Source organism: Nycticebus coucang, chromosome 6 (genome assembly GCF_027406575.1).
Source record: "Nycticebus coucang isolate mNycCou1 chromosome 6, mNycCou1.pri, whole genome shotgun sequence".
NCBI lineage: Eukaryota > Metazoa > Chordata > Mammalia > Primates > Lorisidae > Nycticebus > Nycticebus coucang.
The window spans coordinates 92,273,503-92,298,802 of NC_069785.1; the positions used below are offsets into that span (position 1 = coordinate 92,273,503).

At 41.8% G+C, this 25,300-nt stretch overlaps 1 protein-coding gene across 1 annotated transcript in view; it reads left to right on the plus strand.

Moving 5' to 3' along the window:
- The first annotated feature begins 480 nt into the window (after window positions 1-480).
- Window positions 481-25,300, plus strand: part of TLL1 (tolloid like 1) — a 255,849-nt gene continuing 231,029 nt past the window's right edge. Inside the window, 1 exon segment of the mRNA XM_053595813.1 lies at window positions 481-964. Within this exon segment, the coding sequence (XP_053451788.1) occupies window positions 796-964 (169 nt within the window). The 5' untranslated portion in view covers window positions 481-795.

Below are 25,300 nucleotides of genomic sequence, written 5' to 3' on the forward strand. Positions count from 1 at the left end.
GCTGTTCGCGGACGCAGATCCGTAACACATTTTTATCTCCGGTGAAATATAAATGGGGTTGTCAGCGCGCTCGCCTCTGTTTGTTTGTCTAGGCTATCAAAAGGAGTCAGCGACGAGGCTGTGGCCCGGATCCCGACCCTGATTGTATGAATAAGTAAGCAGGATGCAAGTGATTGGGTTAGATGCTGCGAAGATTTTTTTTTTTTTCAAGTTAGGAAGAGGGTAAAAAGACAGCCGGGGGGCAGGCAGACGGCGCATCCCCAGCCCGCGCGCTCGGCTCTCCGCGGCAGGCTGTCGGTCCCCGGCGGCGCAGAGATGCGGGCCCCCCACCCCCTTCCCGGGTCTCCCCTCGCGGTCCAGACGTGCTGATGTGCAGACCGGATTCATCTTCTCCTCGGAGCGGTGGCGGCGGGCGCAGGCAGCGAAGCCTCACGCTCGGCCGCGGGGTCCAGGCGGCGGGGGCGCGGCGGCGCGGGAGCCCCGGCTCGGGAGGCAGCTGAGCCCGCGGGGCCGCGGGAAGTTCGGCCGCCAGAGGCCGCGCCGGCAGCCGTCCTGCCGCCTCCGGAGCCGGCGCCTCACCTGCCCTCCGCCCGGCCCCTCGCCAACTTCCCCCAGCAACTGGGGGGCGCGCAGCGCCCGGCGCCCTCTCCACCTTCCTGACGGCATCCTCATGTCTCCGGACACCTGAGCACCCCGGTCCCGCCCGAGAGCCTCCCGAGGGCAGAAGAGCGCCTGTCCCCACCACCCAGCCCAGCACATCCGTCGACCGCGGCCGCCCGGCCTCCGGGGAGGAGGATGGGGCTGGAGACGCGTTCCCCGAGGATGCTCATGTGGCTGGTGGCCTCGGGGATCGTTTTCTACGGGAAGCTGTGGGTCTGCGCCGGCCTCGATTATGATTACACTTTTGAAGGGAACGAAGAGGACAGAACGGAGACTCTAGATTACAAGGACCCTTGCAAAGCCGGTAAGTGCCTCTCCGGGTCCGGACGCGGGCGCGCCGGGGCCTCGCTGCGGTTGCTCCGGTGGCGCTGGGAGCTCACCTGTTTCCTTCTCTCCCGCACCGGCTCCTCCAGCTCCCCCCCACCCACCCCCACCTCCCACCTCCCGCCTCCCGCTTTCCCGCCTACCCTCCCCCTCCTTTTCCTTCCCTTTCCCAACCCCAAGTAGTAGCCGCCGCGGCCCGAGCTGATTGCCAAGCTCCAGTCTCCCGGTTTGGGGGAAACGTCCTAGACTCGAGTTTCTCCTTTCTCCCCTCCCCCAGAAAATGAAATAAGTCCTAAAGACAGCTGACCGCTGTGGGCGCCACAGGCCAGCGCTCCGCGGGCTGCGCGCATCTGGACAGGACACCACCTTCCCTTTGTTCCAGGGCGCGGTTTCCCCAGCGCTTGCCCAGGGTCGAGAGGGCAGCGTCCCCAAGACGTGGGAAGGGCACTGCCACCTCCGGACACCTTTGCTCCCTCTTTTGCCAGGAATTTCAAGGGTGGGTTCCAGGCTAGGAGGGGGACTGTGACAGGCTCGGCAGAACTCACTTCTCGATGGGATTCCAATGCATTTGTCCGTTTAAAATAAAATGGAAAAAACATCTTTTAAAGTTGCTACCCCATCCAAACTTGCGTCTTCCTTCTTGCGACAGCCCTGGGAACTGCAGTTGGCACCGCACTGCCTGTAGCTCAGCTTCTCGCCTCGCGGGGTCCCCAAGCGCCGGTGCCTTCCCCGCTCCTTCACGCGCCAGGCTCCCCTGCCCGCTCCCCTCGCTCGCGGGCGGGCGGGGCTTTCGTCCCGCCGCCTGAGGTCGGAGCGCAAGTGCCGGGGCCGCCACCATGACAGCGCAGCGCCGCCCGCACTGCGCTCCAGCCGGGGTTCCCCAAGGGGCTCCCGGTGAGGTGATCCCAGCTCAGTGTGACGCATGACGCTTCTGTCCCGCCGCCTGAGGTCGGAGCGCACGTGCCAGGGCAGCCACCACCTGAGCGCAGCGCCGGCCGCACAGCGCTCCAGCTGGGGCTCCCTGAGGGGCTCCTGGTCCCTCGCTCGGGGGAGGTGATCCCAGCTCAGTGTGACGCGCCACTGACTCCACAGAGAAGGTTACCTGGGGTGTTGGTAGCAGTTGTTTGTAAGCCGAAGGTGAGAGAAGCGGGCTTAACATACAGCCTAGGGGAAGGCAGTGGACTAAATTTCCAGTGCCTCAGCGTTTCTGTCGATTCTGGGCGGGCTCGGTCAGTCTGTGACTCAGTAGTCTTTCCTTCCATTCCAAGGTAGACCTTCTCCAACCTCCGGTGGGCTTGAAGGAAGGAGAAAAGTACACCAGTGAAGGAAAATGCTGGAAATTGGCTATTCTTTTGCCTTTGCTGACGCGTTGTTCTGACGAGTCAGCGATGGCTGTTGTGTTCGTGTAGTCAGATATTTCACAGTGCAGGTGCTTACTCAAAACTTAAGAGTAGCTTAGCAGACGTTTGTCCAACTGAAACTCAATTCCGATGTAAATGGACTTTGCTTGTACGTTCTATCCTATCATCGATAACACTCAATCTGTTTTTTCATCAAAAGTTTACTGGGCCTCCCCTGATGGTTTGGACGGGGAGACGCTTTTCTGCTGTGGTCGCTCACTAGACGCTGGACAACGGAATCAACACTGTACAGTTCCCTAAATGTATACTTTTTGCTAAGAAATTTTTGTGAACAGTGTTTGCAATTTGGTGAAAATTGTGCATGTTCTTGCTTGCGGTGAGGTAAAAATGAACTGTGCATGATTTATTTTCTTTATTTTTTATTAAGTCATTTGTACATAGATCATAAATACGTTTATCTCATTATGGGATTCGATGTGATGATTATTTGTACAAATTGGAGTGCTTACATCTTACTAATCAACATAGCTTTCACCTCATTTACCCAATTACAGTATTAAGGCATTTGTGTTCTACACCTGATAAATCCAACTTGCAATGTGCGCCACAGATGTGGTCCCCTACTAACTTGTGCATTATTTCAAGAGGTTGTTGAGGACACCATCTGTTTTGATGCTCAGTTGGGTGAAAGAATCAACCAGCCATCAAGCTGAAGTACTTGCACTATGTGTATTGAAACACTTAAGCATAAATGTTTAGTTTCTCCAGCAAATAAACATCTAGGGTAAGGAAAAAGAAAATGTTTAAAAGCCTCAGTCGGTAGGGCGCCGGCCCCATATACGGAGGGTGGCGGGTTCAAACCCGGCCCCCAGCTGAACTGCAACGAAAAAATAGCTGGGCGTTGTGGCCGGCGCCTGTAGTCGCAGCTACTCGGGAGGCTGAGGCAAGAGAATCACTTAAGCCCAGGAGTTGGAGGTTGCTGTGAGCTGTGTGATGCCATGGCACTCTACTGAGGGCCATAAAGTGAGACTCTGTCTCTACAAAAAAAAAAAAAAAAAAAAAAAGCCTTTTCTTTTTGTTTCCCCCTTGATACTAGTTTATTTTTGAATACAGCTGTTGAAAGGAACAACAACAATTTTGAATGGGTTATTACACTAATTTCTTCCCTATATTTGAGTAGAAAGACAAACCCCTCTGTGTGTGTGTGTGTGTGGTGAGAGAGAAACAGGAATGGTCCAAGTGGAAGGCTGAGAAGTAGGCACAGAATCTGAGATGCTTTTTAAAACTACCTACCCTACATTTTTAATTCAGCAAAATAAAAGGCCTTAATTTATCATGTGGCTAAAGACTGGCAAAATCTCCATGCTTCCCTTTGAGCACTGTTTAAGACAAATAAAAGTTACGATTGCAGGGAAAGAATTAAGTGATACATTGAAATCCCAAATTGGAGTCCAGAAAAGTTCATGTAAGAAAGATGAGGGCAGAAGTGTTAAGGTGCTTTCCAGAGCCTGGGGCACCTCTGATCTGTCCTTTCCAATAAGTTTGGAGGCAAGGGCCATTCATGAAATAAAGGACCCTTTCTGAAGTTTTCTAATAGGGATTCTAGTACACATTAAGTTTCATAGTGGCTTGATGTTATACTGAGTAAGCTTTATGGTTTCAAAGCAGCACTCTTGAGTACATTATTAACACTGGTTTTCATATCCCAGTATGATAGAGTATGTTAATCTTACCGTTACGCAGATGGGAAAAGAGACAGTAATGTTAAATGCCTTTGTTAAGATTACCCAGAACTCAATTACAAGTCCCCTGGCTCCAAAGTCTGGCTATATTTCACAGTAACACCACGTATCTTAGTTTCCTTTCAGAGGCCTTCCTTGAAATGCAGACAATAGAAATTAATCTAGGTTTACCAGGAGTCCACACTAATAGGGCTGCAGTTACTGTCATATCTGAGATGGGAGAAGTGGAGAACATAGTTCTTTACTTTCCTAACCCAAATCATTGAGGACAAAGATCATAACTGGCTTTTAATATCTATCACAGAGATGGGGTTCTGCTATCGGAAATCAATTATGTTCTCAATATCTTTGCTCATACTCCCATCTACAAACTTCTTTCCTAAACAAGATCAAATGCATGTTACCTCAGAAGTATTCTCAATTCGTGAGTTGATAATAATTGCCCATAGTTAATATGTGTGTGAAATAGAATACAATTTGTGTACTTGTTAAGCACTGTGATTTCAAGCTCAGGTGACTAAAGGATAGAAAGCAATCCTTGGGTTAATTTCATTGGATTTTGATTTAAAAAGGTATTTTTGATAAAAATAAAAGTAGGTAAGTTAGTGCAGAACAAATTCAGATAGATTTATATAGCCAAATCCACTAGGATGCAATTTGGGGAATTTCTTTCTCTGTATAAGTAGATACACTCAAAGATGCAGAGAATTCAACAGAATGTCTGGCTGTCTTTCTCCAGTGCAGTACGTGGTCATCTGAATATGCGATCAGATTTCTCTTACTCACTCTAGTTTGGAGGGGTCTCCAGGGACACTGGGCAGCTGATGCTGCAGGAACTCACTCCAGAGCAGAGACCAAGGTGTCCTGTTTCATTGTTGTACTATGGCAGTAAGTGTTAATCTGAGTATTTATATCTGAAAAGAGCCTGGGCAAATTCAGTTTGCAAGTTAATCTTCTGCCAGATACTTGCAGAGATTACTTGGAACAGCAGAGACTGGATGAACTAACTCAGTATTAACACATATCCCCCTCCCCATGATCCCTCCCTTCCTTCCATCCTTTCTTTCTTTTGTATATTTAAGGAAAAATTAAGAAAGCTCAGGTGATTGAAAATAGAATAGCTAATAAGGGATGTTGAAGATATTTCAAATGATGAGTAGATGCTTATAAGACTGAAGAGGTAAAATGTTTGTTCAGAAGGGTGTCCTTATTCTCTGTAGGTAGGTGCATACACCCTTGGGGGGAAAGACTCTCTACCTTGGAGCTCCTGAGTAAGTGATTTGTTTTCTCAGGAACAAGCATCCCATCACAATTAAAGGTCAGTGACTTGCAAGGTTAAATTTGCTTTTAGAGGAGCAACTGCAAGCCTGTTGAGAGAGAAACAGGCTTTTGGAATCCTAGAGATTTCTTTCTGCTTTTCTTTTAATAAGCAGGGTGCTAGTATTCTAGCCTGTGGGATGACTTCCCCAAATTTATAATTTCTAGGTAATATTATATTATTCTTTTAGTCCTCAATGTTGCACTTTCTCCCTGAACTGGAACCTCTTAACTATGCAATTTAAGAATCATGATTGTGAATATCGAAACATTTATTTCTTAGTCTGTGCATTGGTGGATGGCTGAGCTCTCATTTAAAAAATGCATCTCTTAGAGATGCTTGTCCTAACTCGACGTTTCTGTTTTAGTTTTGATTTTTCAGATCTTGAATTCTTTTTTCAAGTGGGCAAAGTACAGCATTTGCACAGGAGATGGAGGAGGCATTGTATTCTGTGGGCTTGAATTCTGCTCCTCATTTGCCAGTAATAATTCTTCATCCCTTGTCTTGAGGGCCCATGTCAATATCTAGCAGTTACTGTTATTAGGTATGAAAAAGAGATTTTTTTCACTGTAAAAATATTCCCTCATACTAAGCCAGCCCTAAAGCTCTTTTTTATTTTTTATTTCTTTTGCTGTTTTTTCTTTTCTTTCTTGTTTGGTAAGGGAGTGTCTTGAGATCTTCCTACTTTTTGTCTCCAAAGATGATAGTGTCATTTACAAGTTCAAAATCCAACTGGAATCCCTTGTCTTAGGTAGTTGGTGGAGTCTTTATGGCTTCTGTTCAAGTAGGTGTACATTCAGCTTTCCCAGCCTTCTCTGTTTAGGCCTATGGTGAAACAATTAAAAGTTCATAGAGCCTGGCTCAGCGCCTGTGGCTCAAGCTGCTCAGGTGCCAGCCACATACACCTGAGCTGGCAGGTTCGAATCCAACCCATGCCCGCCAAACAACAATGATGACTGCAACCAAAAAATAGCCAGGCATTGTGGTGGCGCCTGTGGTCCCAGCTACTTGGGAGGCACAGGCAGAAGAATCTCTTGAGCCCAGGAGTTGGAGGTTGCTGTGAGCTGTGAGCCACAGCACTCTATCCAGGGTGACAGCTTGAGGCTCTGTCTTAAAAAAAAAAAAAAAAGTTCATAGAACCTAACAAAAGCCTTTTTATTTTTATTTATTTTTTTTTCGCAGTTTTTGGCCAGGGCTGGGTTTGAATCTGCCACCTCCAGCATATGGGGCTGGAGCCCTACTCCTTTTTTTTTTTTTTTGGTTGCAGCCATCGTTTTTGTTTGGCGGGACCAGGCTGGATTCGAACCCGCCAGCTCAGGTGTATGTGGCTGGCACCTTAGCCGCTTGAGCCACAAGGCGCCGAGCCACCCTGCTCCTTCGAGCCACAGGTGCCGCCCACAAAGGCCTTTTTAAAGTGTAGTGGACCCACACCTTTCACCATTAACTAAGATAGACTCTCAATGGATTAAAGATTTAAACTTAAGACATGAAACTATAAAAATACTAGAAGAGAGTGCAGGGAAAACCCTTGAAGAAATCGGTCTGGGTGAGTATTTTATGGGGAGGACCCCCTGGGCAATTGAAGCAGCTTCAAAAATACACTACTGGGACTTGATCAAACTAAAAAGCTTCTGCACAGCCAAGAACACAGTAAGTAAAGCAAGCAAACATCCCTCAGAATGGGAGAAGATATTTGCAGGTTATGTCTCCAACAAAGGTTTAATAACCAGAATCCATAGAGAACTCAAACGCATTAGCAAGAAAAGAACAAGGGATCCCATCGCAGGCTGGGCAAGGGATTTGAAGAGAAACTTCTCTGAAGAAGACAGGTGCGCGGCCTTCAGACATATGAAAAAATGCTCATCATCTTTAATCATCAGAGAAATGCAAATCAAAACTACTTTGAGATACCATCTAACTCCAGTGAGACTAGCCTATATCACAAAATCCCAAGACCAGAGATGTTGGCGCGGATGTGGAGAAAAGGGAACACTTTTGCACTGCTGGTGGGAATGCAAATTAATACATTCCTTTTGGAAAGAGATATGGAGAACACTTAGAGATCTAAAAATAGATCTGCCATTCAATCCTGTAATCCCTCTACTGGGCATATACCCAGAAGACCAAAATTCACATCGTAACAAAGATATTTGTACCAGAATGTTTATTGCAGCCCTATTCATAATTGCTAAGTCATGGAAAAAGCCCAAGTGCCCATCGATCCACGAATGGATTAATAAATTGTGGTATATGTACACCATGGAATATTATGCAGCCTTAAAGAAAGATGGAAACTTTACCTCTTTCACGTTTATGTGGATGGAGCTGGAACATATTCTTCTTAGTAAAGTATCTCAAGAATGGAAGTAAAAGTACCCAATGTACTCAGCCCTACTATGAAACTAGTTTAGGGCTTTCACATGAAAGCTATAACCCAGTTACAACCTAAGAATAAGGGGAAGGGGGAAAGGGAGGGGAGGGAGTGGGGAGGTGGATAGAGGGAAGGGAATTGGTGGGATTACACCAGCAGTGCATCTTACAAGGGTATATGTGAAACTTGGTAAATGTGGAATGTAAGTGTCTTGGCACAGTAACTGAGAATGCCAGGAAGGCTATGTTAACCAGTGTGATGAAAATGTGTCAAACGGTCTGTGAAGCTAGTGAATGATGCCCCATGATCATATCAATGTACACAGCTATGATTTCATAAAAATAAATAAAGAAAGAAAAAAGAAAAAAACAAAAAAGAAAAAAATAAAGTGTTAGCATATAATCCCACAGTTTCCTCTTACCCTCGTGATGGCTTCCTTTTCTATCAAAGTCAATAGAAGCCAGGTATGAGTTCTTCTTCAGAAACCATATTGTTTTTTCCCTTTGTGTACAATGAGTCCTTTTATTGAACATCTTAGCAACTTGCCCTGATGTGGAATTGCGACTTTCTTGCCAGTAGTTAAAACCCTATTCCTTGTAAACCTTCTTCTGGCTATTATTCAGAGTAGTAATTCTTCAGACCTCTAAGTCACTGAGGCCCTGAAATGATAGTTTATTGGAAAGAGGTTAGCCTTTAGATTTTTCTGGAACTCAACGTAGGTAGTATCAAATGCTGATGATTTACCATCATTCATTTTAGAATCTTATTTTATTCAAATAGTGTCTTAGTCCTATCTGCTTAAAATATTCAAAACTGGGACCATCCATAAGCTTTTCTAAGAATGCTTAGAAAAGACAGAGGCAAATAATCCATTTAAAATGAGCCATTGCATATCCTGCTGGGCCCATCTGTTGTCCAGGGCGGTGGTGTGGGGGCTGTGCTGGTCCCCTCAACTGTAGGAACGGCTCCCTGCAGCATCTTGAGCTCAGAACTGGGCTGGGGCTGGGGCAGGCTCAGGTGCCTGGCAGGATTTCTGAGGAGGAAAGATTTCCTTGACTGGGAGAGTTTTCAAGCTTCCCACAGTTCTTTCATATTCCAGTATTGGTGATTAATTGCAGACTTATCCTTCGTAAATTAAGGAGTAGAGAGAATCCTTGCCTCCACCCTGGGTACAGCAAAGTGATGTAGCAATATGACCATAGTGGTTTATTTCCTTTCATTATCTATTGAATAATAACACTTGTAGAGCTCAAAGCCATGGAATGAATTATATAGAATATATTCTTTCCCAGAAAGCAGGAGGAGGGAATCTCTTGCTTATTTAGTTAGTTCTTGTCCTTGTCAACCCTGACAATGGAATATTGACTATTGGGTTTGAAGAAATGGTGGGCAGGTTAATGGACTGTTTGTTTTGTCAGCACTTTGCAAAATGTGTGCTAATCCTGTCTTGCTGTTCTCAAGAGCTCAACTATATATTTGTATTAAGAAGTAGCGTAAATTAGGTGCTAAATGAAATCCAGACAGTGAACCATGGATGTGTTTATCTTACTCGGTTCTTATGCACTTTACATCTATAGTTTAAACTGAAAAATTTGCTATCCTATTTTTTAAGAAAATCTTCCTTGAATGATAAGTCTAAAAACCACACAGTAAGTAGTAGGTCAGAAGTTTCTCCAAATAGATTTTATTTCCCAAACAAAATCTAATTTTGCATTATTAGTATGCTGCCCAAAGGATTCAACTCATTGTTCAAAAAAGACTTCAGCAGTTTTTAACACATTACACCATTTTACAAATCAAGGGAGTGGTTACAGAAACAGATAAAAACCATGTATTTGCTATCAGAATTTGATATGGTCTGTGTTGTTGAGCTTCCTGTCGATGACATTTAATTTGTGTTTTGAGGAAGGCAGAGATAGAGGTGTGGGAGGGTGGAATACTTTCCTCATTCCTTGAATTTCTCATCTGCGTTAAACTGTCAGCACCTGGGCTGTGTGCTGGTGCTGCCTCTACCAGTCCCGGCCTGCTTGCTGTTATCAGCGTCCTCTGAGGTCTCTTCTGTGGCTGTGAGTGGACTTGAAGTGTTTATTAGAATAATCTTAGGTTCTTATGAGGTGTTGGGAATCACTGTGGCATGAGTCCTAGTGACCATCCAGCAGAGATGGAACTCCTTTCTTCTGCCCTAATCTTTTCTGATCAGAAATGCTGAGCGGTTGAGGGTTTATGGCATTCTGTGTTTTGGACTCCTTACTGTACAATTATATCATTGCATGGGAGTTAAAACCTTTAAGAGATCTCAGGGAAGAACACCACGGATAACTAAAAGACAACCAGATGGAGAACATTCAAGGAGAGAATCTGTTTTTGCACATCCTAAGTACCTCACATATTTAGGATTGTATTCATGACTCATGTCATAAAAACTTAGTTCACATTTTTACATTCAAGAAGCCTCCTATGTTATCCATAAGCTAATCCTCTTTTGAGGAAACAGACTCAGAAAGGTTCAGTGCCTGGGGTGTTGTTACAGGTGGCAAGTGGTGAGAACTTGAACTTGGGTTCCGTATTCAGTTGACTTTCTGTTTTGAAATTCTTTGCACTGGCTCAGTAACTAGCACAAATGGAGTAAGACTGTCAGTGGAAGCCATGTATTTGTACCACAGACTTCCATCGCTAATGATTTTCTTTATTGAGGATGCAGCCTGCTTTCAGCATTCTTGCATTTACTAAGCCACACACTGAGTGGCCAGAGTAAGACCAATACTTTATCATTGCCTGGAGTACAGTGCCAGCCCTGTTCTTTTTCCAGAAACTATTCTCTAAGTTTGAGAAATTACACATGAAATATCCTGATAATGTATGAAACAAATGAAATGTGAACTACTAATTTTAATAGTGTTAGAGAAATACTTGATGTTGCTCTGAGCATGTGAGTTGTGGCAGTGGGCTCTCCGTGTCTCTGAAGGCAGGGGATGGGCTGGATTTGAGCAGGATTTCTTCATGAGTGTCCCATTGACTGGTGCAAACGCTGACATTCTGTGTGGTAACCTGTTGCTTCACACTTTAGTTTTGCTCTGGAGTACTCATTGAATTCGTGATTATGAGCTCAAAAGCGTGGAAGAACATTCTTTCAAATGCTTGGGACTCAGGAAAGTGGTTTACAGTGTACATGATGTATGTGAATGATGTGTGAATGTCTTTGAGAAAACAAATACGCTCTGTGAAGTTACTTAAATAACTTCATCTTTTAGTCCTAACTCGCCTAAAAGCCATAGGTCAAAAGCCTGAAAACTTTTCAGGATAATAGGGATATATAAACTTCTTGGAACTCCTGTCTGGTTTCCTAAGAGTAGGAAGGCTAGACAATTTGAAATATATACTATCTGTAATATTTACCACAAGCATTACAATTTCTTGGAAGAAAACATTTATTTAGTAAATTATCATGTTTTCCAAGAGGAAGAATTCCTGCCCGTACTTGTTTTCTAACAAGTAGATAAGAACAAAATCTGGTAAATCAGACTCCCTTTCTTGTCTCTGTTTCTACCTAAGAACTAGGGGAAATTTTTCTTTTATGTATGTATATTTTTTAGCCCCAGGATAGGAAATAGTATGCATGAATCTCTGGACCTGAGTGGAATGTGGCTGGCAGGTAGTCTCCAGGGTCAGAATAATTGAGATTTGCCATCTGGCAAATGAAATTAATGATCTAAGTAGGGATTTTGTGTTGTCTTACCTTTCTGTTTGGAAAAAGATTTGTGAGCATTCTGTAGGGTGAGCTAGTGACCAAGAGTTAACACGCAGAAAGAAGAGGTTGATCACATAGAAACACCTCCAGTGTGTTCAGAGATGAAAATATTGACACTAGGAACAAATCTGTAGCGCGTATAATGAAACTCAGAAATGGAACACGTCTTCATACACAAAACTATATGCCTCAAAAACCAGGTATCCTGTAATACATCGTATCTTTGTATTGAATGGCACTTGTCACTAAGTGGTAGTGACATTTCTAAGTGGTAGTGACATTTTGTCATCCAGGGATAGAATCAGAATTTGAATCCAGAGCTCTGGGCTCTGTGTGCTGCATTTCTCCTCCCTCCCTTCCTTCCTATTTTGTATGTAGGTAGATTTTTGCAATTGGAGTTGTCTTCAAAAATTATTCTTAGACTATGTTAACCAGTTCGATGAAAATATTTCAAACTGTATATAAAACCAGAACATTATACCTCATGATTGCATTATTATACACAGCTATGATTTAATAAAAAAAGAAAAAGGAAAAAATTATTCTTGAAGGTTTTTGGGAGGCAGAATAATGATCTATTAAAAACTTGGGCTTTGGATAATCTGGCTTCATGAAATGAGTTGGGGAAGATTCCTTCCTTTTCTCAATGCTATATAATAATTTCTGCAGTATGGGAGCCAGTTGTTCTTTATAGGTCAGATATAATTTGCCTGTAAAACCATCTGGTCTAAGACTTTTTTTTTTTGATGGAAGAATTTTTATTGTAGCTTCAGTTTTGTTGCTTTTTATTAGTCTTTCTGGGATTCTATTTTTCCCTGATTAAACCTTAGGAGGTTGTGTGTTTCTAGGAATTTGTGCATTTCCTCAATGTTTTTGAGTTCATGTGCATAGAGATTTTTATATTATTCGCAGATGTTATTTTGTAATTTCTCCTTTTGTATTTCTGAATGAGTTTATTTGGGTCTTTCCTTATCTGCTTAATATAGCACGATGTCTATCAATTTGGTTTATTTTTCTCAAAGAAGCAACTCTTTGTTCCATTTGTTTTCTGAGTCATTTTCTTGTTTTCCATTTTGTTGAGTTACGCTCTAACCTTAGTTATTTCTTGTCTTCTGATGGCTTTGGGTTTGATTTGCTCTTCATTTTCTACTTCTTTGAGATGATTCATTACGTTGTTGATTTGTGATCTTTCTGGGCTTTTTTTTGATGTAGGCATTTAAGGCTGTGAATTTTTCCCTTAGGACTGCTTTTGGTCGATTGCACAGATTTTAATAACTTTTGTCCTCTTTGTCACTTAGGTCAAGGACTCTTCCGATGTTCACCTTAATGTCATCCTTGACCCAATAATTATTCGGTAGTAGGTTGTTTCATTTCCATGACTTTGCATAGAATTGAGTATTTCTGTAGGAGTTGATTTCTAATTTCATTCTCCTGTGGTCCGAGAAGATAAATGGTGTAATTTCTGTTTTTTTATTTCAATGACACATGTTATGTGGCCTATGGTATGATCAGTCTTAGAGAATGTTCTGTGTTTTCATGAGAAGAATAGTTTTTGGGTAGAATGTTCTGTAAATATCAGATAGGCCCATTTTCTCTAGAGTCCTGTTTAATTCCACTGTTTATTTTTGATTTGTAATATCTGTCCAGTTCTGTCAGTGGAGTATTCAAGTCCCTGAGAATTACAATGCTGTTTATCACTTTCCTTAGATCTTGTACAATTTTCTTTATGAATTTGGGCACATCTGTGCTGGGTGCATAAATATTTAGGATTGTTATTTCTTTTTTTTTTTTTTTTGAATTATTCTCTTTGCTATTAGATAATGACCATCTCTATTTTTTTTTTTAACTATTGTCCACTTAAAATCTGATATGAGAATGGCTTCACCTGCTTTGTTTGATTTCCATTTGCATGGAATTTTTTTTTTCATCTCTTCACCATCAGTCTGAACATGTCCTTGTGTGTTAGATGTGTTTCCTGAAGACTGCAGATACTTGGCTTGTATTTTTTTTTATCCAGACTGTGCCTCTTGAGTGGAGAATTCATGCTGTTTATATTTATTGAAAGAATTGATCAGTGGGATGCAGATCTGTTCCCCCTTTTGGGGGGAACCATATTGCTTCATTTTATCTCTTGAGCCTTTATTTTATATGTGCTCTGAGCGTTAGCTTTTGGGTGAATTTATACTTTTAAATGCCCAGTGTGCTGACTGATGCGTAATGCAGATCTTAGTGCTTCCTGTAGGGCAGATATGGTCTTGACAAATTCTCTCAAGTGTTTGCTTTTCTGAAAAAGTCTTTATTTATCCTTCATAATAAACTTAGTTTTGCAGGACACAAAATTCTAGGCTGGCCATTGTTCTGTTTTATAAGTACTGATGACAGGGCCCTAATGCCTTCTGGCTTGTGAGGTCTCATTCGAGAAAGCTGCCATTAGTCTGCTGGGCTTTCCTTTTAAGTTACCTGATGTTTTTCCTTATGGTTTGCAGTAGTTCCTCCTTTGTCTTAACTTTGGCCATTATGATGAGCAGGTACAGTGGCAATTGGCTCTTTGCTATGAATCTCCCATCCAACTTCTTGTACCTGAATATTTCCAACCCTTGTGTGTTTTCTTTTTCACCCTCAAGGATGCCTATGATTCTTATATTTGGACTCTTTACATAATCCTGTATTTCTTGTAAGTTTTGTTCATTTTTCTTATTTCTCTGTTCTTTATCTTTGATTGACTAGTAGTTTATTTCAAAGGTATTGTCTTTCGTTCTGAGATTCTTTCTTCTTCCTGATCTAGTCTCATCTTAAAACTTTCTGCTGGATTTTGTATTTCCTTACACATTCAGAAGTTCTATTTTGTTTTCTTTTACTGTATCTATCTCTTCAGTGAGTTTTTCATCTATTTTCTGAATTGCTTTTGTAGTTCCTTTGTGTCAGATTTCTTTTTTCTTCTTGGTTTTCATTGTGGTTCCATGTTTGGAATTCTTTATCTGTTATTTCAATATTTTTGTTTTCACTGGCATCCATTGATAAGGGGCTCTTGTTTCCTTTGGAGGCATCCTTTTGCTCTGATTTTTCATTCTTCCAAAGTTCTTTTCCTGAATTCTTCTTATCTGTCCATGTGATGGAGTCCTGGGGTTACTGGTCCTCACTGGTGGCCCTGTCCCTGGGTCCCCAAAGATCAATCTGTGACTGTGCCAGTGAGAAGTATGGTGGTCCTGAGTTGCCTGTGGGTGTTCAAAGAGGTTTGGTGGACCTCTTGGGCTGCCTCTGTCCTGTGTTCACCTCTCCCGAGCTGTGTGAATTGTGTTGGGCCCCTCAGCCTAATCTCCAAGATGGTGGGTGGTAATTGTACAAATCAACAATGCCCTGCTTGCTTGAGTTGTTAGATGCTATATCAACTAGAGAGTTGTTCTACCTGTCACGGTTGATATTTGTGTGATGAAGCCAGCTGCCGAGTTTTTCTTCTGGGCCGAGGACTAAGGTCTAGTCCCTCATGTGGAGTGCTTGAGTGCCCTAAGCCTCCGGCAGAGACCCATTAGCTCCTAAGGGGTTTCTTCATCTCCATTATCCCTGAGGTGGAGAGGGGAGCAAGGCGGATTGTTGCTAGGTTTTAGGAGCTGGGAAAGGCTTTGCAGAGCCTCAAAGGGGCTCAGAAATGACTTTTCTGGCCATCAGGGGACCTACCTGGTAGGATAGTCAGGAAAGGTTCTCCATACCCAGATGGCTATTCTTCAGACAGGGCCATGAACAATTGATTGCTAAGGCCCCAAGCTTGGGCTGAGGTCTTTCTGCTGTTATCCAGTAGTGCAGTTTTTTTTTACAGGGAGGAGTGAGCACTTTATCAAATCACCATGCTTTGGAGTTCCACTCTAGTCAGCTCCAGCCATGTGGGCTCACTCAACACCTGAGTCCAGCTCCCAGACTTCACTTCTGTGACCCCTGTACTCCTCTTGGGTCCAAGGGTTCCAGACTGTCTTGTTTATCTGAGCTGCCAGGATGCAACCCTGTGAAATGCTGGATGGACAGGGAGCTCTCCAATTGTGCATCATCATTGCATCTGTACTTCTTCAGGAGAAGAGTCCCTCTGTCTGGAGACTCAACCTGGCTTGCCTGCCCACAGAAGAGAAGTGGCCATTCATGAACTTCTTAGCTCAGACCTCTCTGGCAGGTGTATGGGTGGGGAGGGGCCGCTGCTCCAGGTCAGCCTGAGCTCAAGCTGCTTTCTCAGTTGCAGTGGGGAGAGGAGGTAGAAGGGAGGGTGCTCTGGATGAAAGAGCGCTGGCACTCTGGGGTCTCATGACACTTTCCCAGCAGAGCCCCTCGTGGACTGCCCCCTGCCCAGACTCAGGGAGCATATAGTTCAGCCCCGTGTGCCTTATTTGCTATCATGCCCTGGCTCACAGATGGTGGAAAAGCCTTCAGTAAATTTGGTGGCCTGCTATTTAAGGATGTACAGGGAGAGGGGAATCTGCCCTTGACCTTACACTGGGCTCAGAGCCTTGTGGATTTGGTCCTCATCACTGTCTTCTTCCTTCTCGGCTTTGCAGTTTTTCTTCCTGGAGTCCCCAGCTGTCTCTGTCATCTCTCCCTGTGATCCACACCTGAGTTGGGACTCATCCCCCTTCTCTGTCTGATAACCTACCTTCCTGCTAGGATGGCTGTCTTCCATTCCTCCATAATTCTTGATATTTGCTTTCATGGGTCACCTTGGTGTGGTTCTTCAGGAATATATTGACTTTTGTGTTCCATATTAACTTTTAAATCAACTTGCCAAGGCTCACTGTTTAGATTTTTTTCTCTTTTTCTTTTTTTAATTAAATCATAGCTGTGTACGTTGATATGATCATGGGGCATCATACACTAGTTTCATAGACCGTTTGACACATTTTCATCACACTGGTTAGCATAGCCTTCCTGGCATTTTCTTAGTTATTGTGCTAAGACATTTACATTCCACATTTACTAAGTTTCACATATACCCTTGTAAGATGTACCGCTGGTGTAATCCCACCAATCCGCCTCCCTCTACCCACCTCCCCTCCCCCTCCCCTCCCTTTCCCCCTTCCCCCTATTCTTAGGTTGTAACTGGGTTATACCTTTCATGTGAAAGCCCTAAATTAGTTTCATAGTAGGGCTGAGTACATTTGGTACTTTTTCTTCCATTCTTGAGATACTTTACTAAGAAGAGTATGTTCCAGCTCCATCCATGTAAACATGAAAGAGGTAAAGTCTCCATCTTTCTTGGAGGCTGCATAATATTCCATGGTATACATATACCACAATTTATTAATCCATTCGTGGATCGATGGGCACTTGGGCTTTTTCCATGATTTAGCAATTATGAATAGGGCTGCAATAAGCATTCTGGTACAAATATCTTTGTTATGATGTGATTTTTGGTCTTCTGGGTATATGCCCAGTAGAGGAATTACAGGATTGAATGGCAGATCTATTTTTAGATCTCTAAGTGTTCTCCATATCTCTTTCCAAAAGGAATGTATTATGTTTAGCTTTTGATGGGAATGTGAATCTTTGGGTTAGAATTATTTTTGTGATATTGAATCTTCTGATCTATTAACATGGTATTTATATCTGCATTTGTTTAGGCCTTCTTTAAATACTGTTTAATACATTAATATTTTTACCTATAATTTTTTGCATGTTTTTGATAGATTTATTCATATAGTACCTATTTTTGATGACACTGTATCTTAAAAAGTTGTTTTTGAGTCATTCATTCGATGCTATTATATAGAAATATATTTGGTTCTTGACATTTTTAGTTTCTGTCTAACATTTTTGCCAATCTCATTAATTTTATGATTTATCTGTATGTTTTTCATTTTGGCAATCAGATCACCTGCAAATAAATGAATAGTTTTATTTCTTCTTTTATGTACCCTATGTTTTTTATTATAATTTTGATATTAAATTAATTAATTGCATAGAAGTGATGACTGAAGCCTGGGTTACCGTGTTCTCAGTTTCAAAGGGAATGTTTTCAATCATTTGTCACTTACTATATTTAGCATCCTTAATAAAAAATAGACACTTTTTATCAGATTAAGGAATTATGTATTTACTGAGATGATATAATTATCCCATTTCACCATTTAATGTGGTGAACTAGAATAATTGATTTACTAATAACCCACTTAGTATTTCTTGGCAGAATCTAATTTGGTCATAATGTATTATTATTATTTTTTTAACATTACTGGATTCGTTTTACTGTTATTTTGTTTGGGATTTTTGTTTCTATGTTCTTCAGTTAAATTGATTTAAAAGTTCCCTTCTTCTATCATGCTTGCTGGATTTTGGTGTCAATTCTAAGTTAGCCTTGTAAATACTTTGAAATAATTTGTAGCAGATTGCAATTCTTTATTGCTTTATTCAAGTTGAAAGGATTGTTTTGCTTCCATTTCAGGTGCTAACAACTGAGGATCAGTTTCAACTAAATTACCTGTTTATAACCCCAAACTCTTTGTATGTGTGTTAGGGTTTAGTAGTAAATATCATTTCAGATTATAAACCTTTTTGGAGGATGGATTTTAGCTGTGAGGTCTCAAAGGGTATTTGCCATCCCCTCTATTTAGTTTTCAGGCTTGTAGAAAATAAGTTTTCATGCAGGTACCTGGTAGTGGTATAGGTTTAGTTTTCATTCTTCTTTATATCCCGTTTCCCTGAAAATAAGACATCCTCTGAAAATAAGACCTGCTTACAGGAAAGATAAGACCTAGGGCATCTTTGGGAGTACACCTTAAAATAAGACACTGTGTTATTTTCGGGGAAACAGGGTAGTTAGAAGTCCCAGATTTGGGAGACCCAGATTCTAGGGGATTACTGTATTAGACTTTGCAGCTTGGGTGGGCCTTGGACTACGTCTTCTATCTGCTGAGCTCTGTGAGATGCAAGAATTTGATAGTCATGCCAGTCAATTTTGGCAAATGCCCTTGGTTGAGGGCTGGTTTTAGCCTTCTGCTAATCTCTCTGGATTTTCCTCTTTTCTCAGCCAGGAATATGTTTTACTCTTCTGTCATCTATTGAAACAATCAGAGAGATTTTAAAACTATATTTTATCTGCCATTTTTATATAGCAAGAAGCTCATCACGTAATCTGTCACTGTGGCATAAAAAGCAGTCTTTGAAAGGGACTCTGAGTGTTAGACATCCCAAGGCATATTGTCATAGAACGTAGAATTTATGATGACTAAATAGCTTCTAAGAAAGTCATTTATCGAGATATACCAAAAAAGGTCTTTTATAAGAATATACCATATGTCTGCTTTGCTCAATATGGAGATTTCGTAACAAACCACCACTTGTTTAAGCTGACTTCTCAGGATGCTCATTCAGTCCTATGTATGCATGATAAAATCCAGAAGTTTCTTGAGTTATTTTTAAAGATTTCATTGTAAATATAAAACTTTTTGTGCTTTTCACATGAAAAGTTTCAATTCAGATTTCGTGGAGGAAGACCATTGAAGTACAACTCAAACTATTATGTACAAGCAAAGACACTGCTTGGGCTACACGTGGTAGCCCAAGTTCTCAAATGAGTAATAAAGTCTTTTTTATTGGTATTAACAAATAGAGATGCAAATCACCAGTAGTCAATCTTTTTTTTTTTTTTAAAAAAAAAACAAGGTTTTAAGGGTAGCTCCTGTGGCTCAAAGGGGTAGGGCGCTGGCCTCAGATGCCAGAAGTGGTGGATTCAAACCCAGCCGTGGCCAAAAACAACAAAACAACAAAAAAACAAGGTTTTAATTTTTCTTTGTTTAAAATAACCTGAATTTCTTTCTTTCTTTTTAATTAATATTTTCTTATTTATTTATTTGTGGGTTTTGGCCAGGGCTGGGTTTGAACCCGCCACCTCTGGCATATGTGACTGGCGCCCTACCCCTTTGAGCCACAGGCGCTGCCCAATAACCTGAATTTCTTTAACCTCTTTTCCTATGATTATTAAAACTTTTAATAATATAACTTTACCCTCAAGTAGTGTTTACATGGATTTCAAATTTCCAGTATTAACTTTCGATTACAGAGTCTCAAAGGGAAACTTAAGGTTGAATTCATGGCAGTGTGCCTCTGAATAGACTGTTAGGGTATATAACCCCAAACTGTTCACATAAGAGGCACTGAGGTCCCAAAGCAATCCCAGTTATCCTATATAAGAGGCTCTGAAGTTCTAAACCAATCCCAGTTATCATTCATAAGAGGCACTGAAGTCCTAAACCAATCCCGGTTACCATACATAAGAGGCTCTGAAGTCCTAAACCAATCCCGGTTATCATACATAAGAGGCACTGAAGTCCTAAACCAATCCCGGTTATCATACATAAGAGGCACTGAAGTCCTAAACCAATCCAGGTTACCATACATAAGAGGCTCTGAAGTCCTAAACCAAACCCGGTTATCATACATAAGAGGCTCTGAAGTCCTAAACCAATCCCGGTTATCATACATAAGAGGCACTGAAGTCCTAAATCAATCCCGGTTATCATACATAAGAGGCACTGAAGTCCTAAACCAATCCCGGTTATCATGCATAAGAGGCTCCGAAGTCCTAAACCAATCCCGGTTATCATACATAAGAGGCTCTGAAGTCCTAAACCCATCCCGGTTATCATACATAAGAGGCACTGACATTCTAACCAGTCCCAGTCCTCATACTGCAGTACATGTATGAACGTAGATGATTTAAGAAGGTCACTCCCTGTCCTGCCATGTGTCATTCACTGATTAATTATGGTTTCCTGAAAATATATCATTAATGATTTATTTAACTTGGGCATTGATCTCTTTTCTTTTATAACCTAAACACTCTTTCCTGGGTGATTATTATGTCATTAACATGAAAGTAATTAATACGAATGATCATGTCCATTTCATAAATATACTAGCAACATAGAAAGTAGGGAGGTGGCACAGCAACTCTGAGGGTGACTATAAGCAACATCAAAGCTTTGCTTATGGCACCTCACAGTCTGGGTGGCCGTGACTCTCTTGTCCTTTGAGCTGTTACATTCTTTTTATCGGTGGCTCTGCATTTTGCGCTGTTAAGATCAGTCATTCTGGGTCAGCCTTGGTCTGGGGTGGATGTATGCATGATAAATCCGTACTTATCTTCCTTAAAGAAATTGTTCTGACCTTAGAAGTTTCCATCTTCAAGATGGTAGCTATTTCCCTCAACTCTGTTGCTTGTCATAATTCGGCATTGTACTTGCTATTTTGAGTCATGAGTGACATATAAGCTGTACTGAGTTTTTGAGTCTGATTGCCCCTCAATAGCCTCCTTCGCTTTCAAAGAATGACAGTTTTTAAAGTTCATTGTTAATAAGGTTGTCTAATCGAGTGTTTAGGACTTAATGAAAGTTGGTCCAAATTGGGTTATTGTATTTCTTCATATGGGACTGAAATTCAAGCTATGTGAGCTTCAGCTTCTGGACAGGATGGAGTAATAGGGCCCAGATATTATGTGACTGCAGCAAGTAAGGAACTGGACCAAGTATGCGGATCTGTAGTTCCCAAGACACTGAGCATCAGTCAACAGAACAGTGATTGTTGGGAGGTGCTACATAGATAAAGTGAGCCCTGTGGTTGTCTTGGCTTACTGTCTATAAGACAGGGTGGAGAATTAAATAGGGATTAGAGTCTCCTTCTGTTGATGAGGTAGAGCTTAGAGTCCAGAAGTTTAAGCAACTGAAATTTTCAGGGCAAAGTAGCAGAGAGGAGAAAGCTGTGTAGAGAAAGAACTCCGGAGCCCCGTATTGTATGCAGCAAGGTGTCCAGCCCAGATGCTTAGCTGGCTGCTGACTAGTGTGTGCATTGAGAAGACGGCCGGATCAGGAAATAAACACCCACACATCCTCAGGGCTCTGAGAGAGCAGGCATGGTGCCTGCTACCATACAGTAGGGCTGCAACTTTATAATTCACTGCACATCACAGAAGACTGACGAGAGTTTGGCCGTAGTATTGAGAGAGACTTAGCCCCACACTAGACACTGCTCTGGTTTTATGTGACAAAATTATGAGACACCTGGTAGTTCAAGGTAGTCACTGAAATAATTCAATGAAACAAGAAAAAGAGAGTTTATTAATGATCTGTATGGCAGACCAGGCCCCGTCCTGGTGACCAAAGGCCCCGTAGAAAACAGTTTTTAGAATTTATGCTCGATTTTGAGGAAGTGCCAAGGCCTCCTTGGAAAGTTCCCCCGTTTTTTTCCTCATTTTATGATTGGTCCACCTAGGGTCTTGATCAATCCTATTGATAGCAGAATTTCGTCTTCAGTAAGTCCTTGGTCCTGGTGATTTGAAGAATGAATCCAGGGACCACAGATCAGTGGTAAGACAGGATTTATTTATAGAAAAGAATGCAGAAACACCAGAACTCCTGGCAGAGAGAAACAAACCAAGTCGGAGTGGGGGTAGGAGGGGTGGGAAGCTCCCTCTCTCTCTCTCTCTCCTGGGCTCTTTGTCCAGGGCTATATATAGTTGCACAGGCCCTCTGTAGTTACATTTATTGGGGCTCTGTAGTTACTTTTAGCCTGGCTGGGTAGCAAATGAATGGCTACAATCCCTTTGGTTCCCAGGCCTAGGAAATTTGCATGAAATTGACCAGACCTAGGAAATGGGGGGTTCCCTGTTCAGTGGCAAGTTCAAGGGGAGGGAAACCTAAGGTGCTGGTCTCTCTCTGGCTTCTCCGACTACTGGAGCCTCCAGCCCACTTGCTGCCACTGCACCAAAACCGCCCAGGCCAGCCAGTTAGCTCCACCCCCCACCCCCACCCCCAGTTCCCCTGAGCTGGCTGGGGCTCCACCTGTCCCGTATCAACAGTCCCAAAATGACCCAGGTCATCCTGACTGTATCTGTCCATCCTGGGACATTAATTGACCTCTTTCCCAGAACTGCCCAACCGTGGGGTCTTAATAGGTCCATCTCCACAGTAGCCTGGGTCAGCCTGGCAGCACCTGCCTTGCTCATGACTAGCTAACTGCCTAGCAGATCCGAGTAATGTAACTGCTTCTCAGAACAAAACTCAAATTTTATTGGATTATAAACATACCCACCAACCAACAAGTTAAAATTCAATCAGTACTGTGTCTGACATTCAACAAGTATTGCAGCATTATTTTAAGAGGCAAAACAAACAGATAACCAAAAACACGTGAAAACAATGGAAATCTCTGTCACTGGGAAAAAAGGGTTGCCAAAATATGTCATAACATCACAGTTATCATAGTTCTTGGAACCGAGAGAGATTGGAGAGCAGAGGAGGACAAAGTATAGAGAAATATTCGAAGAAACAGTGGCTGAAAATATCTAAATATGATGAAAGGAATAGATCTGAGTGATTCCAAGGAGAAGAAACATGGAGAAAACTGCAGTATGTTGCATCACAATCAAATTGTTTCAATCCAGTGATGAAGAGAAAGTATTAAATGAAGTGAGAGGAAAGAACACTTTACAGAAGAGTTATAGAGGGAGGAGCAAATATAAACTCACAACACAAACTGGTACCCAGTGGAGCAACCTCCTTAAAATAATGAGAGAAAAACACTGTCCACTTAGAATTCTCTACCCAGCAAAAATATCCTTCGGAAATGAAAGTGAAATAGGTACTTTTCTGGGCCTACAAAAGCTGAATGAATTCATCACCATTCTAGTTGATCTACAAGACATTTTTAAACAAGTCTTTCACAAGCAATGACAAATGACAACAGTAAAATGTAGATGTTGAATGGATTGGAACCAAATTTATTGTTGAACAGATGTGAGAGTGGACATCTTGTTTTTTCCTAGTATTTAGGAGGAAAACATTTCGTCTTTCACCAGTATGTATAATACTAGCTGGAGATTTTTCAAAGATGATCTTCATCAAGATGAGGAAGTTTCTGTGCTAGATTTTGTCAAATGCTTATGTCTGAGTATGACATTAGGGGATTAAACATAAAATGTGACACATGTACCCAGTTTTTGTAGAAATTACTAATATAATTTTTAAATTTTACAATAAACAGATTAATGTGTGAAAAGCAATCAAGAATTACACTGATTGCTTTTCACGTGTTTGTCAGTGAAACCCACCTTGATCTTCTCAATGCTGGAAGCCAAGTTCTAGTCAATGCAATAAACCAGGAAAAAGAAATTAAAGGAACCCAGTAGAAAGCATGAAATAAAATTCTCTCTAAAGTCTATGCAGAAACATTGGCTGAATTTCTTTCTTTCTTTTTTTTTTTTAGAGACAGAGTCTCACTTTATCACCCTTGGTAGAGTGCTATGGCATCACAGCTCATAGCAACCTCCAACTCCTGGGTTTAGGCGATTCTCTTGCCTCAGCCTCCCCAAGTAGCTGGGACTACAGGTGCCTGCCACAATGCCCGGCTATTTTTTTTGTTGCAGTTTGGCCGGGGCTGGGTTTGAACCCACCACCATCAGTATATGGGGCCAGTGCCCTGTTTACTGAGCCACAATTTCTATGTGAAAATCTACTTGAATTTACAAAACAGTTATAAAAACTGATATGTAAACTTAACCAAGATTGCAGGTTATATTATAACATATAAAAATGGTTGTCATTTCTATTTACTAGGAATGATAAGAAATTGAAACTACAAAAATTACCATGGAGCTAGAAATCTGTGTGTGTGATCTCAAGCAGGAGGCACTCCCAATACAAGGCTCAGATTTCAGATTTCTGAAGGAAATAGGAAATCAATAGGAGCTGGTATGCTCAATCAGAGAAACTGCAGGCGTCTTTGTTCATCTCCCTCATCTTACCCTCTGGGCAAATAGACTTCAATGAAATCAGAGTGGAGCAAACACTCTGGCCCATTGCTGGAATCCCACAAGTGGGCAATGGACCCCTGAGCTCCCACTTTTAATGCTTAAAAAAAAAAATTGCCATGGAAAATTGCATTAAAATATGTAATAATTAAGGATAGATTTGGCAAATGTGTACAAGATCAGAACACTGAAAACTACAAAATATTGCTTAGAGATTTTAAAGGAAACCTAAATAAATGGGAAGATATACTTTGTTCATGATTTGCAAGACTCAAATTTGTTATGATGTTAGAGATAGTCTTACCCAACTTGGTCTATAGATTCAACACAATCTCCATCAAAAACTTAGAAGGACTTTTGGTAAAAATTGACAATATATATTTTTTTAAGAAATGAGGTCTTGCTCTGTTGTCCAAGCTGGAATTCAGTGGCATGATTATAGCTCACTGTACCTTGGGACTCGATTTCTATTTTTTTTTTTTGCAGTTTTTGGCCAGGGCCGAGTTTGAACCTGCCACCTCTGGTATATGGGGCCGGCGCCTACTCCTTTGAGCCACAGGCCCCCCCCCCCCCGCTTGATTTCAAGTGGTCCTTTTGCCTCAGCCTCTGAGTAGCTGGGACTACAGGCATAAGCCACTGTGCCTGCCTCATTTTTTAATTTTTTGTGGAGACCGGATTGCATTACATTGCCCAGGCTGGTCTTAAACTCTGGGTTCGAACAATCGCCCCACCTAGGCCTCCTAAGTGTTGGGATTACTGGCTTGAGCACATGGCAGACGGTATAATTTTAAAATTCATGTAGAGTGCACAGACATAACATCATAAAAGGAGAAGAAAGTTGGGGGACTTGCAGCTCTTGGTTTCAAGACTTATTTTAAAGCCATACTACTCAAGACGAAGCATGTTTTAACATTAAGATAGACAAATACATGAGCGGAATGGAATTGAGTATTTAGAAATAGGTTCATATGAATGTTGGACCATATGAAATAGGTCCA